This window comes from Anopheles coustani, chromosome 2 (assembly GCF_943734705.1).
Source record: "Anopheles coustani chromosome 2, idAnoCousDA_361_x.2, whole genome shotgun sequence".
NCBI lineage: Eukaryota > Metazoa > Arthropoda > Insecta > Diptera > Culicidae > Anopheles > Anopheles coustani.
Genome location: NC_071289.1, coordinates 42,187,631 through 42,203,998, shown reverse-complemented (window position 1 = coordinate 42,203,998; position 16,368 = coordinate 42,187,631). Strand labels below are relative to the sequence as shown.

At 41.1% G+C, this 16,368-nt stretch overlaps 1 protein-coding gene across 1 annotated transcript in view; it reads left to right on the top strand.

Moving 5' to 3' along the window:
- Positions 1–3,127, top strand: part of LOC131266094 (phosphatidylinositol 3,4,5-trisphosphate 3-phosphatase and dual-specificity protein phosphatase PTEN) — a 46,016-nt gene extending 42,889 nt beyond the window's left edge. The window contains exon 11 of the mRNA XM_058268452.1: positions 1,356–3,127. Within this exon, the coding sequence (XP_058124435.1) occupies positions 1,356–1,375 (20 nt within the window). The 3' untranslated portion in view covers positions 1,376–3,127. The remainder of the gene's footprint in view (positions 1–1,355) is intronic.
- The last annotated feature ends 13,241 nt before the right edge of the window (positions 3,128–16,368 follow it).

The following is a 16,368-nucleotide window of genomic DNA, read 5'->3' as shown; positions in this document are numbered from 1 at the left end:
TAACATTCTGGTGTACTGGAAATGCCGACGCTTCTTGTGCTGCTATGAAACTAATCCTGTGCTGCTACTAATATGACCTGTAACATGTTGCATTTTATTTTTTAAAACAACCTTTCCTCGTGTCATGAAAAATGCAATGTTTTCCGGTGTGACCTGATTCGATTCGAATTGCAAACAATCAGTAGAATCACCGGAAAGTCTGGTGCGATACCGGCTTCTTTCGGAACCGGAAATTGCAAGTCTTCTGTCGAGTTCGAACAATGCTAAGGCCGTGGTCGGCTCGTCGTCCCCACCACCGCTGCTGTGTGCTTCCGGGGAGTCCGGACAGGATCACAACCATCATCATCATCATCATCATCACCATCATCACCATCCGCCCGCCACACGATGCTCCACGGCAAACTCGTCCGATGCGAGCAGCAGCTCCATGTCGGGATCACCGTCCAGCAACGAGAACAACGGTGGAAGCTGCAGCACCCGGTCCAGCTCCTCGACCGCGTCGGCCCAACCGTCAGCGGAAAACGCCATCGGTGGTGGTGGTGTGTCGATCAATGGGAGTAGAAAGTCGGCGCAAACGCCGGTGGATATTGACGACGTGTAGGGTATCTAGCGGAATGTGCATGAAAAGAAGATTATGAAGAGAGAACCATTTAAGAATTCTAAAGCGAGTTCTGCCGCCGATGTGAACATCTCGTTTCGATGTACGTAAAAGCCGTCCAGGACGAACTGTTAAAACAATTGCATTGACAACAAGGACACAATCAGACCACAGGATTCATACGCTTTAAGAATCACCCGAACCAGGTCAAACCATACGATTTCGAGCAATAGGAAAAGGAAAATGCTGTTCATTAAAATTTAAACGGTGAAAGTGAATACTTAAACGGTAGATTACTAATACGCGCTAATACTAACACTGGGAACAAAGTAGGAACTAACATCTATCGACAAAAACTGCCTACATCTTTTCGTTTTGTTTTACTAGTATTTAAATATATTTTTCACATAGCTTACTTCTTCTTACCTCTCCTACCTACCGTACGCACGTACACACACATCCACAGAAACACAAACACACATACACACACGCGTGTATCATGACGTTACTTTCCCAAAGAAGTTTGATCTATTTGTTTACATTCTTGTGTTCATGTGGTTAGTTGTTTGATTTTATTTTGATTTGTATGTTGTGTTTATTGCAATCCGTTCTCTGTTTTTCTCCTTTTCTATCAACTTTCTTCACCATACCACTTCTCTTCGTTTCTTGCTCTTACTATTTTTCTTTCTTTCCAATGATCCTATCCTCTCTATGTTTCTCTCATAACATGTGTGTTTATTTAAATCCTATTTTCCAGGTGAATCGACGCATCTTTGAAAGCACGCGTGCGCACTTTCTTTCGCTTCCTTTCGTCCACTCCAACAACAACACACACGTCCTCCCAAAATACACAAATACATCCCCTTGTAAACCCCGAGCGCACTGCACACCGCACCGCACTGTACCAACGTACAAATAGATGTATAGATTTGCGTCTAGGAAAGGAAAGGGGAAGGGAAGAAAGCACACACACATACACAAATACAACGATAGAAAATGCTCACGCACCTGTGGCCGATGTGGCCGCGCACAGTTCAACCACTTACCCCGACCCGCGTCAAACAACTCAGTCGTTATGAGTTCCGGTGATGTGGGATTGCGCTAGCAGCAGCTTTCCCGAAATATAGTAACTATCGTAGAGATTAACATCGACACACCGTATCTGTTTGTTGTTGGTAAGAAAAATGTGTCATCGTCAATCCTAGTTTCCGTGCGTGTTGAGTATGTGCCTGTCTCCGGTTGACTTTGCTTTCCCTTTTTTATAATTAGTCGGCAACGACTAGCAAAAGCTTCGAAACATACCGACTTTGGGCTCCCGCAGAAAATGATATTGTGTAAACAGAAGCTGCTTATAATATGTATTAGCCACCTTTAGGAGTAAAATCGATGTGTATAGTTCGACCATCATTCGTGTATGTACAATATTATACCGTGTAGAGATCTAGGATAAGACAAACAAAACCAGGCGTCATGGTGATAAGCGTTAGGAGTGGTGTGGGGACGGTTCGGTTTTGAGGTTGATGCAGAGGCAAACGATCTTTTCCCACTTCATTGTGTCGTCCCTGTGTGGGTTGGTGATCGTAAGAATGAGTTTCGTTTCCGTTACGTGAATCGATTGATTGAACGTGAACAAACGAGCCGAGCTAGGAAAACCGACTATCGGACATGCAATACTGACTTCCAAAACCATATAAATTTTGAGTTTATAAAACTCTTCGCTACTTGTCAGATGGTACGTTTTAGTTTAAAAGATTTAAAATTAAATTCATTTTCAAGTGTTGCACCACACATCAGATCCTATTCGATATAGTTTTATCCGTTTAGCAACTTATCACTTGGAAGCGATTGTACAGTATGGAAAGGAAACATAAATAAATTACGATATTTTACATCTTTAAGAGAAACGATGAAAGGGCGAAAAAATCCCGGATGTACCTCGTTTGGGAAAAGGCTCATCGCCAAACCGTGCCGGACCTCGAAACGTACGTTCATATTCGATATGCCATTTGGAGGCTGTAGGACGAGCCCAGCCAAGGAACAGGACAAACTCATTGTAAGCCGTCGGCCATAATATCGCGTTGCTCGATGGAGTAAACTCTCTCTCTCTCTCTCTCCCTTCCTTTCGTGACGTAAGGCTTTCGTTTTGTTCCGCGACGGGAAGCATAAGATAGTGATAGGAACGTAAAAGTAGTACGGTACAAGCGGCCGGTCTCGGTACAGCTGGAAGCCGGTAGTGTTCGTCCAGCGTTGCTGTTATTGTGGAGCACACACACAACACACAAAATTAAATGGCTGTGGTAAATAAGTTAAATTTCGAATGTTGTAGGAACGATCCGCGAGTTCCCTGTCTCCTCTCAACCCCCTTTGTGACGCGTCATCGCATGGGGGAGTGCAAGAGCTCCATGTTTCTTTTAATTGTCCGTTTGACATACGCACGATAGCGTCGCGTTTCACTTAGATTGCAGAGTATTAGGGAAGCAGCTTACATTTTGTGCATTTGTTTTTCCATTGGGTAGTGTTAGCGTTCTTTTTTGTGACGTGTAATGTAACGCTCGAATTTGTTTGTGAACACCCCCCCCCCCCCCCCCTACACCGTTCATTTCCTGTACCATGTTTTGTTCGTATTTGTTTGGACCAGTGTTTGGGCCTAAGTGTTCTTATACCGATCGTCGACAATGGGCAGGGAGGGAACATTTTAATCCGTTAGCGTATATCATAAGTTTTATTAGATTTAATCTACGTGCAGCTGTGGATAGTTATGTTAATTCGCACAGAGAAAAATGTCCGTGCTTTCGTAGCAGTGTATCCTCGTAAGAGAAGAAAAATGCGTCTTCGTACCTTGTTTAAAACGAGTGAATAGAAAAAGGGAGACGTGCAAGAGAGAATGGCGGAGGGCAAGTTCTTGTAAACACTAATGATAGATTAGAATACGCAATATATGATCCTCTAGCTGTACTCGTGTATCCTTTACCTATTTTCCGGTAGAAATGGGTAGTACCACATCAACCTTTCGATAAAAATGCAGATAAAACAGGAAAAAAAGAAGGAAAAAAAAAAAGAAAATCCATACGACTTTTTGAGGCTGATGAAAAGTAAATCTCTCCATCTTTCCGTGAAGCTTTATTTCACTCGACACCTTTTTCGATACTGTGAATGCTTTTAGCGTTGAAGTTGGAGTGTGTAACAGTTAGCTTTTCCTTTGTGGCGCATATAGGGTAGAACACGGCGAGAAATTCATTCAAACAAAGCCATCACCTAATGGAAACATCACATACTCTTACATGCGTCCCGGTGATCGTGACGCGAGTAGTCATATAACTATAAACCTATATAGTACGCTTAGCTTGGAGCGCACAGCTCGTTCTTTCGCATACTGGTGTACATATTCCACCTGGTGAAGCTTTGTTGGTATCGTATATAAGGAAGTGGACACACCGCTATTTGTAACTCGTAGGCAAACAAGGAAACATTGTACAATTACATTCTAAGGTTTACTACTTTTTAACGTTTGTGTTTGGCTCCGAAGTGCTGGCTTCCGCGGTAAGTGGAAACGGCACGACGTGGGAGGTCATGTGCGTATATGTGCATCCGTGGGGACAGCGAATCCGGCAACAACTCGACCTAGCAGTTGTAGTTCTTTTTGGCAGTTCGCGGAACCGGCGTTCGCGTTCCGATTGCTTCAATTGTGCGCAGAGACATAACGTTAAGGCTCATTAAACTAAACACTAGAGTACAAACAAGCATGTAAGTTTATAATGATAGTTACAGGAAGAGAGTTGAAGAATAACTAACAGTTATCGGAGGGATAAAAGGGAAAAGTTTGTCGTGAAAGAAAGAAAGAAAAATTAAAGACAATGCGTAGAAAACAAGGAAAAAAGAAGAAACCGTATAAAAAAAACGAGAAAAATTGAAGTAAAAACACTTGAACGATAACTTCATAGGGTTTGAGAAGCAGTGTATAAGAGAGGAAACGTGTTGAACGTTTGTAATAATAATTATTATTATTGTTTTGAACGATCCCAATTGTTCGGGAAAGGCAACTTAAACTTTGCTGAAAATAAATAACGTAAGAGTAACTGATAACCGATGCTCTTATTTGCTAATGATACAATAATTACGTTCTACCGAAGCCGTTGTTACGTTATAATTTGATCTCGTTACTATTGGTGTATGATGTTATACAGCGCCGTAAGCAGGAAGGCAATACGTAACGGTCTTTCCGTTTCCTCAACTTCCATCCCCAGCAAAGTCGTCTGCCTCCAGGAGGATTGTCCGAGGCTGTACACTTATTGTAAGAAACGTCACATCATGTATCCCGCTTTCCTTGGCTTTACTAGTATCTGTATGCCCAAGAGGGGAGGGGGTGGCCACTATGTGGGATTTTTGATTGATTTTGACAGAAAATAATTAAATTTTTACGGTACTCGGGGTTTTTGCTTTTAGAGAGCACGGTATTTGGTTGACTCTCAGCATACCTAACAATTGTATCGAAAATGTTCGGAAGGACTAATTTGCAAATTTGTTTCGAAGTTCACTTTCAATTGCATTTCCAACGTACCAGTTTAACCGCGGTTTTGCATATTTCTTTCAAAATACAACATTTTGATCTCCTTCTGAATAGGCGTCTGTATCAACTAACGCGTATTCCTTTTCGTTGTTGATACCATCTTTCATTGTCCCTTCTGTCAAGAATTTATGAACAAACCATTTGAAAGTAGAAATAAAACAATACAAAAAGAAAAACTAGCATTTAGCTGGTATCATATGCGAGGAACACAAAAGGAAAATTTATTCACACGATCATCAACGATCACGATAATGCGCGAGAAAAAAGGCTAATCCAAACAGAAGATAGCACCGTGCACGAACTACCATACATTTTAAGGTAATCGCGGGGAAGTGCGAGAAATCGAAAGTCCAACACAAATGGTAACTAGCATATGCGTAGAGAGAAATGGAAAACAAAACAAAATAGAATAAGTTGAAAGTAAAATAAAAGAAACGCGTCTATGAAAAACATAATACCTGAGTATCGAGTTTATTACTTCGCATTGGAAAAGTATCCGATTGTGTTGTCTGTTGTTAATTATTTGTCAATACGATGGACATGTTTTGAATCCGTTATAACTGCTTTTCCCCGGTAAGATATTATCTTCTTCTTTCTTTTCTCTGGCCCGATCACAGTTGAGTACGTCGTGCTCCTCGTCGTCTCGTGCAGGGCGGGTCGCTGTTGAGCACCTTCTCGATGGGGCATGAGTCCTGCACCCAAAGAATCCTGCCGGCCTTCGCTTCCGTCGCTCAAACTATAGCTCAGCTAACTCGTGATTCATCCTTCTCCTCCACAAGACCTGCTAAGACACACACACACCGCCAAAGATAGACCGGAGCACGCGCCGCTCGAAGACTGCGAGGGCGTTGGCGTCCTCCATGAGCGGAGTCTAGGATTGATGCCCATAGAGAACGACCGGTCTTATCAGCGTGGACAAGTTCACGCCGTTCACTGATACACTGCTCTCCAGCCTGGCTCAGCCGTATCGTATTTTTCGAGCATTTCTTCCGACCAATCGACACGAGTCCTTTTTTGAGAGATTGACAAATCGTGTGGAATCCAACACGAGCAAATTTTTTTGACAGTTAAATGTTCATGCAATATTAAGTATATGCTGGTCCCAGTAATACCTAAGATTGTCTCTATCTCACGATAAGTCACATGACGATCTTGCAGTATCCGTTCACTCAGCATCAATATTTTTCAGAACAACAATTGATTTTGGACGACCTTCACGAAATTCATCTTGGAGTGAACTCCGACCAAAATTTAATTCTCCAAACCATCGATAAATACTGATCATTTATGGAGCTTCATCGCTAAAAGTTGAATTAAGTTCATTCATGCACTACTGCTGAGTCAATTCACGTCGAAAGTTGTAAAAAATAATCGCACGAAAATGATCACGATCCAATTTTATAATTTGATAGAGTTGAAACTTTAAACATTTTTTTGATAACACAAATAGCGCGCGTATGTCAAAACGTTCTGAGTACGTATAACCTCAAAAACGTCAAACTTTACGATAAAATTGTTAGTTGGTAGATTGCATCAACAGTTTTTTTCAAATCCCGAAACTTAAAAGGCAACCTACGTAATCAATGAACATTTTCCCGTATGCCGAGGGGATATATGAATGCTGTACATACGAACAACGAGTATTTGCACTATTATGTGTACCGTTTAAATTCACTTTAAATAACTGATAAAATTCATATTGATGGTTCGAATGTTAAAAATTCGTATATCGCCCAATGCAAATCTTCAGCTGCATCGTCTCACATTAGCAAAAACTTTGTACACCACAACTATGTAGCAAAACCAAGAAACACGACGCCCGAGGCTTCATTAACCGATTACATTTTAGTATTCCAAAGAAAAAAAAACGATAATAAAAGATTAAAAAATATTCTTGTCCCAGGAGTTTTTTTAGTGGGTAGGAATCCCGCACTACCCATTCTCTTAGAAGAATGGGTGTCTTGATCGGGGATAACACTTGTCCTCCCGAACCAGAAGATCTTTCTCCTGGTAAAATAACAAAAAATAAAAAAAAAAACAATTTCTCTTTTTTCAGAAACGGAACCAGAACGTTGTATTGAATGAATCAATGAAAACATCCCAAGATGAATGTATGAAAACTCTTTATGAAAACAAACTTTTCTTCGACATGTTTAGTTCGATTCACTTGCTATTTGTTTATTAGATGCAACACTAGTTAATTCGTAATACGAGCATTTGGTGGATTTCAGTGGATTAAATTGGTTCGAATGTCTCCATATTCTTTTCCAGAGATTGAAGTTGGTTTTGTCACGAAGGGAAATAAGGTAGGGTTGCCCTGTTGACGTTTGTCAACAAGCCGGTGCTGATTACACCGATTATTATCGCCCGACCTAAGCACTGAGGTCTCCGCTGACGATCTTTACATTATGTTGTAGGCAGCGATCGTACTCCGTCTCGAGCTGCGTATAGAAAGCGTCCTTGTCGTCGTCACTGTTCCTGTAACGACGCAGGCAATAAACCTGTGGCCGTTTCCTCTAAACCCTAGGGTTAGAGAGAGAGTCTTTCGGAGCACGGAAGCGTCGAGATGGCCTTGTCCCTTCCTCCACAACTTATTACAAACATATATTTAAATAAGGACACGGTTGTGGTTTCGGTGAAAGACAAAGGCATTTTATTTTTATTCTAGTTGGTTGGGCCCTTCACTAGGGACATGCCACGCTAGCGATGGCTAACGCATGGTTCTTACTTAGTAACTAATTACAATTTTTTACATATCCTAGCTACGGGCCTAAGAAAGCGCGATGATATTGAGCGTGTGAGTTAGTAAGAGCGAATAGGCAAGTGCTTTACGAGCCTTGGTCCTTAAGGCTGATTCGCACGTCGGCAAGTGGCAAGTGCAAGTGGCAAGTTGCCGCGTACCTACCCCGAGCGAATCAGGACCTAGCAAGTAGCAAGTGGCAAGTAGCTACTTACCACTGGAATAGAACCGAGTCCGAGTATTTTTCAGGCAAGTAGGTGGACTCGTGTAATTACAAGTTGTCAAACAAAATCTGTTTCATTTTCGTGATTTGTTTAGGATAATTTTCGACTAATGTTCGAGAAATATTATTTGATAGTATCATTGATCGATCTTTTTATTTATTGATGATGAAATAATGGTAAATTCAAATTAATTCGTCATTGTGTACTTGTGTGAGTGATCAAGTTACTGGCAAGTACTTGCCTGCAGTGCGTACGGCTACTTGCCACTTGCCTGCTTACTTGCCACTTGCACTTGCCGACGTGCGAATCAGCCTTTAAGTGACATATTTCTCCAGCGCGCAAGGGAGTATTCTACTCGGCGTGCTGTTTATTATTTTGTTTTAATTAATTATTTGCTCTAGCGGCGACAGTTCCCAATACGCGGGCTGTACACATTTATTTTGCTCTTGTTGAAGAACTCGTTGATCGGCCACAATCCGATCACACGATTCCTCATAGCACTCATAGTAAGGAACGCCACACCGAGCACGTGTTTGTCTCCACCGCTCCGGTAGATCATACAATTGCTACAGTAGCAACGCTCCGAGAATCCCTTCTAGCGAACCGCTTGAAGCGCCACTATCTCGAAGCCGCGAGGTGTCACTTCCTTAGCGAACCATAAAAGGTTATCCCGGGTGATTTAAGAGACCTGCAGTTCCATATACCGAGTTTCCAATCGAATCGGTTCATCATTTTGGTAACTTTTCTTTGCAATGATACAGAGAGTGGGTTGCAAGGCCTCTCCTCAGCCTCCTATCTCGTTGGTGGAACAACGCATCTTAGTTGTTTACATCCCGAACGATGCCAGGACAGAATATACAAGCGCCTCAAACACTGGGAACAGCCGCTGGTTCGAGTCGCTCCTAACATGGAGATCAGATGCTCAGAGGAGGACTACTAACAGGTAGCAGTCCATTTCTATTCTCAATTCTTCCTTGCCACCCATCCGCCCAAGGGGGTGGATTTCACCGTGTACCCAAGCTTGGATATTTAGGCGACAAGTTACGGTTCTGTATACGTAGCGAAAGTATTGGATAGGAGTTGGAACAGAACAAAGATATCTTCAAATATCATTTAAAAGGTGCTACTACTAATAAATCATTAGTAGGCGAAGCGTATTCGACTCGTACGGACGACGGTACAATGTGGCAGCGTCTGGTAAAAAATGGACCCGCATGGAATAGTTAGATAAACCTTTTATAGTTTAAGGAAAAGCATGTACTAAACTTACAAACATTCAACTGAATTATTTTTTCTTTATTTGATACATCATGTTTTTGTTAAATTGAGGCATCGGTATAATTAGTTTTAGCTAAGAGATCTCAATACTTCAGGTTTCGGACAAAGGATGATTGCATAACCGTGCAAGCTAAACCAGCATTCATTTGAACTTACGAGTGCGCTTTAAATTATTCATATAAGCGTGTCTTCTTGCTCACCATGTTGAAGCACATCAATCTACTTGGTCTGTGCAAGATGGAGCATCGTAAGCCTTCGTCGTGAAAATTGTCCTTGACAAATATGAGTAAAGAAACATGTTTCTTTTATCTCATAGTGACCAGTAGTCTCTTGAATTGGTAAGTATCGACAGCAATTGAAGTGACTCTCTTGAGGCTGCTAAAACACATACAATGGGAACTTACGGTGTGAGCAACATGTGCTTAGTTTTGTGGGTGTATCCTGAAAGATGCTGGATCATCGAATATGAAACTAACTAGTACATGACAGAAATCTATCGAAGGTGTCTTCTAGGGCTTGGTTCAATAGAGCAATGAGGAAAATCATCGACACGGCAGGGTAATGAATACATTTCCCATTTAATTTACACACCGCTTCCTTGATTGAATATTTAGGTCCCATGTAACCTCGTCCAACTCTATCAAAGGAGAATTGAATTGCTTAATAATAAATTTCAAATTCAAATTTCTATCAAAGCGCTGCAACAGGAAGGAATAGTTTGCATCCAATGCTTTTACCGGTCGATAGACGTGGAGGCGTTTACTGGCAATTTCCTGTATCAATGACCAAAAACCAGTAACGTTTGTAACAGGAATAATACTATGAGTACTAATGTTGTCAATGTATTGTAACAATAAAATTGATAAAAAAGGTAACATTAGAAAAAGAACTGTTTTTCATCATAAACATTAAATTATTCATCCGGGAGGTTGTTATAATTCACGCTAAAATACGGCAATAACCTCAAACATTGCACGATATGATAGTAAAAGCATTGTGGAATATTTGATTTTGAATTTTACCCTGGCGATTTGCTCTATTCGCTCCATTAGTTAATGGTAAAAGTATAAATCGAGTGCAGATGATCCTAGCACAAGCTAGGGCAATACAAGCACCTTTGACGGAGAGAGGAAAAATTACCGCGTGGAGCGATATGAATTTCCCTTCTTTAGTATGAACGAGAGTGCTTGATAGTAGGTCTTAGGATTTCAAAGACGTTATTATTATGTAATTATAATTATGGTTTTAGAGTTTTCCACACTGGGTCGTTGGAGCTCAACGAGTGATTCAGAGCAGAACATTCGTTTATCGATTGTGATTATACAAAATCTAGTGAACGGGAGTTGAAGTACGATCTCTTCTCGAACAATTTACTGCATGAATGTTACGTTGTATTTGTTATGTCTGTGCTTTCGGATATGTGTACTTAGCACGCGTATACAAATGTCTGTAGTTTAAAACTTAGCATATTCTAATTACAAGTACATAATATAAAATGACCCGGCCCGCTTACGCCGCTTATGTCCGGCCACTTGTGATGATGGAATAGAAGTGATCGATCGTCCTCGAACGATGAACAGCCGACTTGATGACCAGATGCCCGACCGAGGTCAACCGAACCGTTGACCTCCGTTCGTACTCCGACCGCTATGCCGATACCCGGCTCGCACACATCTGCGTGTGTCGCTCAGTGCGAGCACCTTAGAGTGGCATTCCACGGGATGCAGCATCCGTCCGCAACAGCATTAATAATAAGTTGTCTGCATAAATGGTACGCTTAAAGGATGTATTTGCAACACTATTCGGTATGGATCTAATAAAGGGCTACCTGCTTCCAATTATCGCAATTTATGTTACAATTGAACCTGGAACCTTCAATCAAAAATTCTTATTTATGTTAAGATGTATTTGAACATTAATAAAACACGATAATGCTGTCCACTGAATAATGCAAGGCCCCTGTTACCGGTGAAGAAAACGGATTCTCTGAGCTCATAAAAGATGCCATAATGTCAATGTCCTGTTTTGTTTGGCTCATTATGTTCCTTATGATTGTTTGTCGTAGTTTAGGAAGCAGTAAATGTATCAAAAATTTCAATAAATCTTTCGAAAGAAAAACATTCTTCTCTGAAGCGATTAGGAACATCATCACCAAAAACATCAGACGCGACAGCAGCTTCGCACGTGGCCGAATATCATCCCAAAACTTTGGTTTGATAAAACTTTATATTCTGGCCGCGCTACTAACAATCTCTAATGATGCAAAGTTGCGTGAAGACGGAAAGGCATTTAATCGCAATCGTTTCCCAAGCAGGACGCTTTTTCTTTTCGCGCGTCGCGTGTTTGGTTGATTGGATTCAGAATGTGCTTGCACTTAAGAAAGCAACTGACAAGGAACGCAAAGCGGTTAAAAGTTATACTACAGATGAGTTACATGGGTTACATTGGTTCGTGGAAAGAAAACTTTTCTGTTTTCTCTCGGTTGTGGTGAAGGTGCCTGGTGTATTTTGGTTTAAATTTTGAATAGCTCAAAAATAGCTTGAGAGCGTTCGTTCGACACGGTTGCTAAAGGAAAAAATTGTCTTAAAAAAAACATCAAATACACTAACAGCGTACCACAACGCAGAGTAAAATATGTTGCACCAAATTTGGAGGCGTGAAAAAATAGACAATACTTTCTCTTTACCAACCATTTATCGGAGGGAAAAGTGTTAGATCGACACATAACATTAATATTTTGAATCAGTTCCTTAATTTAGTATAAATAATTAATTATAATAATTTTATATAAATGTAGATAAACAAAGAAAGCTTTCGCGGGAAAAATGTTCTTTTTGTAGTAGAACTAAAGGTAACGTTCGCATTCGCCCTCTAAGGTACGATGAATAATTGGACATACAGTGAAATAGAACTACCTCCAAAGTGAGGTGAAAGAAGCAACACAGCCCAAAGCCTCTATTAGCCATATATACTACTACTACTAACTGCCTCCAAAAAGCTAGAGCATAAACTAAGCTAAAGGGTGTCCCAGAAAGTATAAGCACGATTTCAAAATTAGGTAAAAAATAAAACCTGTTCCAGAAACTGAACTTTTGTTTCATAAATTGTGTTTGGGTTCTGTTCTGGACTATTTGCGAAAGATAAAAATTTTAAAAATTTAATCGTATTCTAATGACCGCACTTTTGATCTGTCGCCTCCGATATGGCTCAGCACATACTTGTCGTGAACGGTTTTCGACACTTTTGAACGGTTTTACACTTTTTTTGAAAACTGTTGATGTTTTCCGTTGCTTTAACATGTTTTCTCAAGTGTGCCTTCGTTAGCGCCCAAAATATCTCAATTGGTCTGGTGTTGGTCGACTCTTCGTCGAACTGATGCATGAGGGTTGACCACACAGCAGCTTGTCGTACAGTTTCCGGGCCCGATGTTTAATGCATGCAGCCTAATTTGCAGTCCGTATCGATTTCTTTTGGATTTTGTACGATTTTAAATTCAATCTTGCCTTGTCTCATTGGACGTTACTTTTTAACGTACCCATTTGTTGAGCCACATCGCGAATGGAACTTTCCTATTTTTGCTTGATTGCTTTTGCTCTTTCCCGGTTCAACTGTTGGTCGATAGGACCAGGTTTTTGACCACTTTTAAGCGTATCCTTGAAGCTGGACTCCTCCCGAAACTTTTGGATGGCGGTTCGTACGGCTCCGATACTCACACCTACCGATTTTGCCAATTTCCTTAGCGAAATGTAAGGAGTCGAACACCATTTGTGCAGAACGCTTTTGCGCTTTTTGACGGAAATGCCTCGCATTTTAACAGAAACGGTTTAACAAAATAGTTTGGATGCACTATCTAGTAGGTTTGAATGTAAACAATCAAACACCCGAAGAATCAACTGTTTGGCGTCATCCGTTTTCCAGAAACGTAATTTAGAAATCGTGCTTATACTTTCTGGGACACCCTTTAATAGAAAGAAGATGTATTTTTCTCTAATATTTAATAACAGATAAACTAATAATTAGCTATAGAAGATTTGGTGAAACGTCAAGAATTCACTTAGTGGTTTCTTATAGCGCTCCATTCTTGTAATGGTGTACAAAACTTCAAAGAATGCTGGCGCATGGCAGTAAAAACTTTCATTTTATTTCGTGATTTTTCCGTGCGTCTGGTTTAGCAGAAAGAACGAACCTCAGTTCCGCAGAGGAGTTTTGGTTTTCGCGGCTTTCCATTCAGTTAAACTCAACGGACATCGTTCTCACTGGTGATGTGTTCCAACGTATCGAAAAATCTCGGCAAAAGATAGGCTAGTTTTTCCTCATCACGACCGTCTTCGGTCATGCTTACCCCAAGGGCTTATTAGGCTTTTTTCCCTTTGTGCACGTCAGTCCTCTCATAATGCAGTCCTCTCGTAGGTTGTCTCCTACCACCAATTCATTAATTTAAGATATTTTTTAAATCATTGTGGGATAACGATCTTTGCTTGAGGCCACCTAAAAAACTCTTTCCGAACGAGTGAAAATTATGAAATGTTTTAAAATTGAAATACTGTATCAACACAAAAAACAGGTTTTCTTAAAATCTTAAGTTTAATAAAAATATTCTTAAATAAAATATCAGATTTTTCAGGTCCTAACACTTTTATCGGTCTTGTTAACACGTTCTGATGCCAACATTATTGAAATTTTTTCAGATCCGTAGATGGCAACTTTTTAGCCTATATACAAAATAAAACAACAATTTTTTGCGTTTTTTCTTATAAATTGTCAAGCTAAGGGCTTCTCGATCGATGGTTTGATTTTCTAGACAATCACCCGTCATCACACTAATTAGACCGTGGAAATCATAGTTTTCTAGCTTTGTCCGTTAAGGGATTATCAATTCTTTATTTAGACTAAAATTTTAGATGATTTCACTAATGTTAATTCTTTAATTTTTGATGCGCATAAACTTTTCAAAACGACAGTATTCCCCCAAACATACTCAAGAACTAAAAAATAATGTATGTTCAGCGATCTACGGATTCATGTATTTTGTCTTTGTACTTATTCCCATCAAATTGAGATTGCTCTCATGGTATGCAATTAACTGCGACACTGTTGGCAAAAAGAGAAGCGCGTAGAAGAAGAGCATTGTGTTCAACCGTGCAAGAACGAGAGTGAGAAGATGAAGTGATTGTTAGTTCGCAAAATGTTCAAGTGTTGCCTCACACTCTTTCATCATCCATTGCCTTATGGTGGATGTCCCCTATCGGAGTTGAAGAAAACTGTTAATTTAATAAGGAAAACGATTACTAGAAGGTGCAAAAGAATTAAGAAAATGGGTAGAATGTGGAGTGATGTGCTGGTATCGAGTTGTAAGTAGAAGGTTCATCTCGGCATTCTCCTCCGACAAGTGGCGAATGATCTGTCGGAGTTGCAAATCAGAGTACATTTCATCCTTTTTCTTCGAGCATAAAATGTCACGTGCGGCAGTAACGATCATCGGGTCCATTGTTTTTCCCATATATTTTAGGATTTGGTCCGGGTGTGAACCGTCCTCTAAAGTCCCCTGTAGGTTGATAGTCATCTTCGGCACCAGGATGTTGTTACCGCGATTTGGTTGAATGAAGATATACTCGAAATTCTCCATGGTTTTATGTGGCTTCCCATCGAAGAAATGCACCCACCTGAACGACATGGACAATTATTCAAACCATTAAAGCATCGATAGCGATAAAGCATTTAGAGACAATGATATGATAGGCCACCACTTACATTTCTCGTAACCCACACAGCATCCTTTCGCATCGATTGATGACAAATACTTTCTGCCGGATTGCAAAAAGTTCCGACTCCATTTGGATGGTCTACGTATAGCAAACAACAAACAGTAAAGTAAACCGCTACCCTATGACCAATGTCACTCACCATAATATCATTGACGGCCAACCCGTTCAACAGGTTGCTCAGCACGATTGGAACAAAAAACAGGAAAAACAGGAATAGTCCGTAGCATATCCACGACTGGCTGAGCCTTAAATTAGAGGCCTCCAGTTCCCCTGCGGATTGAGATAGAAATAGATAGTAGATTTTTCTTATGACAATTTTGTTTTAAAAAATCTTGCAAATATCTTAACTCACCTGCCATCATAACCATCGTCTTCAATAGCGCTAGCCGAATCTTGGCGAACTCGTTGAAAGGGTTCTCTTCTCCCGTTTCAGTGGCGCTGTTCGGTCCACTGCCGGAAACGGGTGTATCTTGCTCGCGATATAACATAAAGAAACTCATCCCAAACCCGATCAGGATCGGCGAGTAGAGAGCAAGGCACCGGATGAAATTTGTCGCCACCGTTTTCAGCATCACCATTTGAGTGCAGAAAGACAGTCGGGGAATGGTGGCCAGCAGAACCGTGAACTCTAGCGCGGACAGCATAATGGAGGAAACTTCGGCGACTTTGCGTATGTCATCGTAACCGGCAGTGGAGTGGAGTGCCAGTGCGATCACGGAGGATGCGATCAGCATCACTTCAATGTAGTTTTCCACCGATTTAATGTATTGGCGGGAGTGAAGCGCAAATTGGACGACCTCTCGAAGAGTTATATACACGAGACCCAACACCGCAACACCCAGGGACCACCACTTCATGCTGCTGTTATAGATGCAGGCCGTGTAGCAGAAGAAAAACAAGCTAAAAAGAACGAGGTTGGAGTAGAAGATCATGCTGATGCGAAGCCACTTGACCAGAACGATGCTTGCGATCACCGGATGCTTCAGGAGACGCCTGCTGTCGGGCAACTGGGCCAACTGCACGATGGGTGACATTTCGTCGGCCTGCGTCGGCGACTGAAAGTTGTGGAAGTTCAGCTTTATATTATAGTCCTTGTCGTCGGGGCTGGATCCCTCGTCCGACACGCACCGATTAAGATGTCGTTCGAGCACAAATGGGTTCATGCTACAGATCAGGGCTCGATCGAATAGATCTTC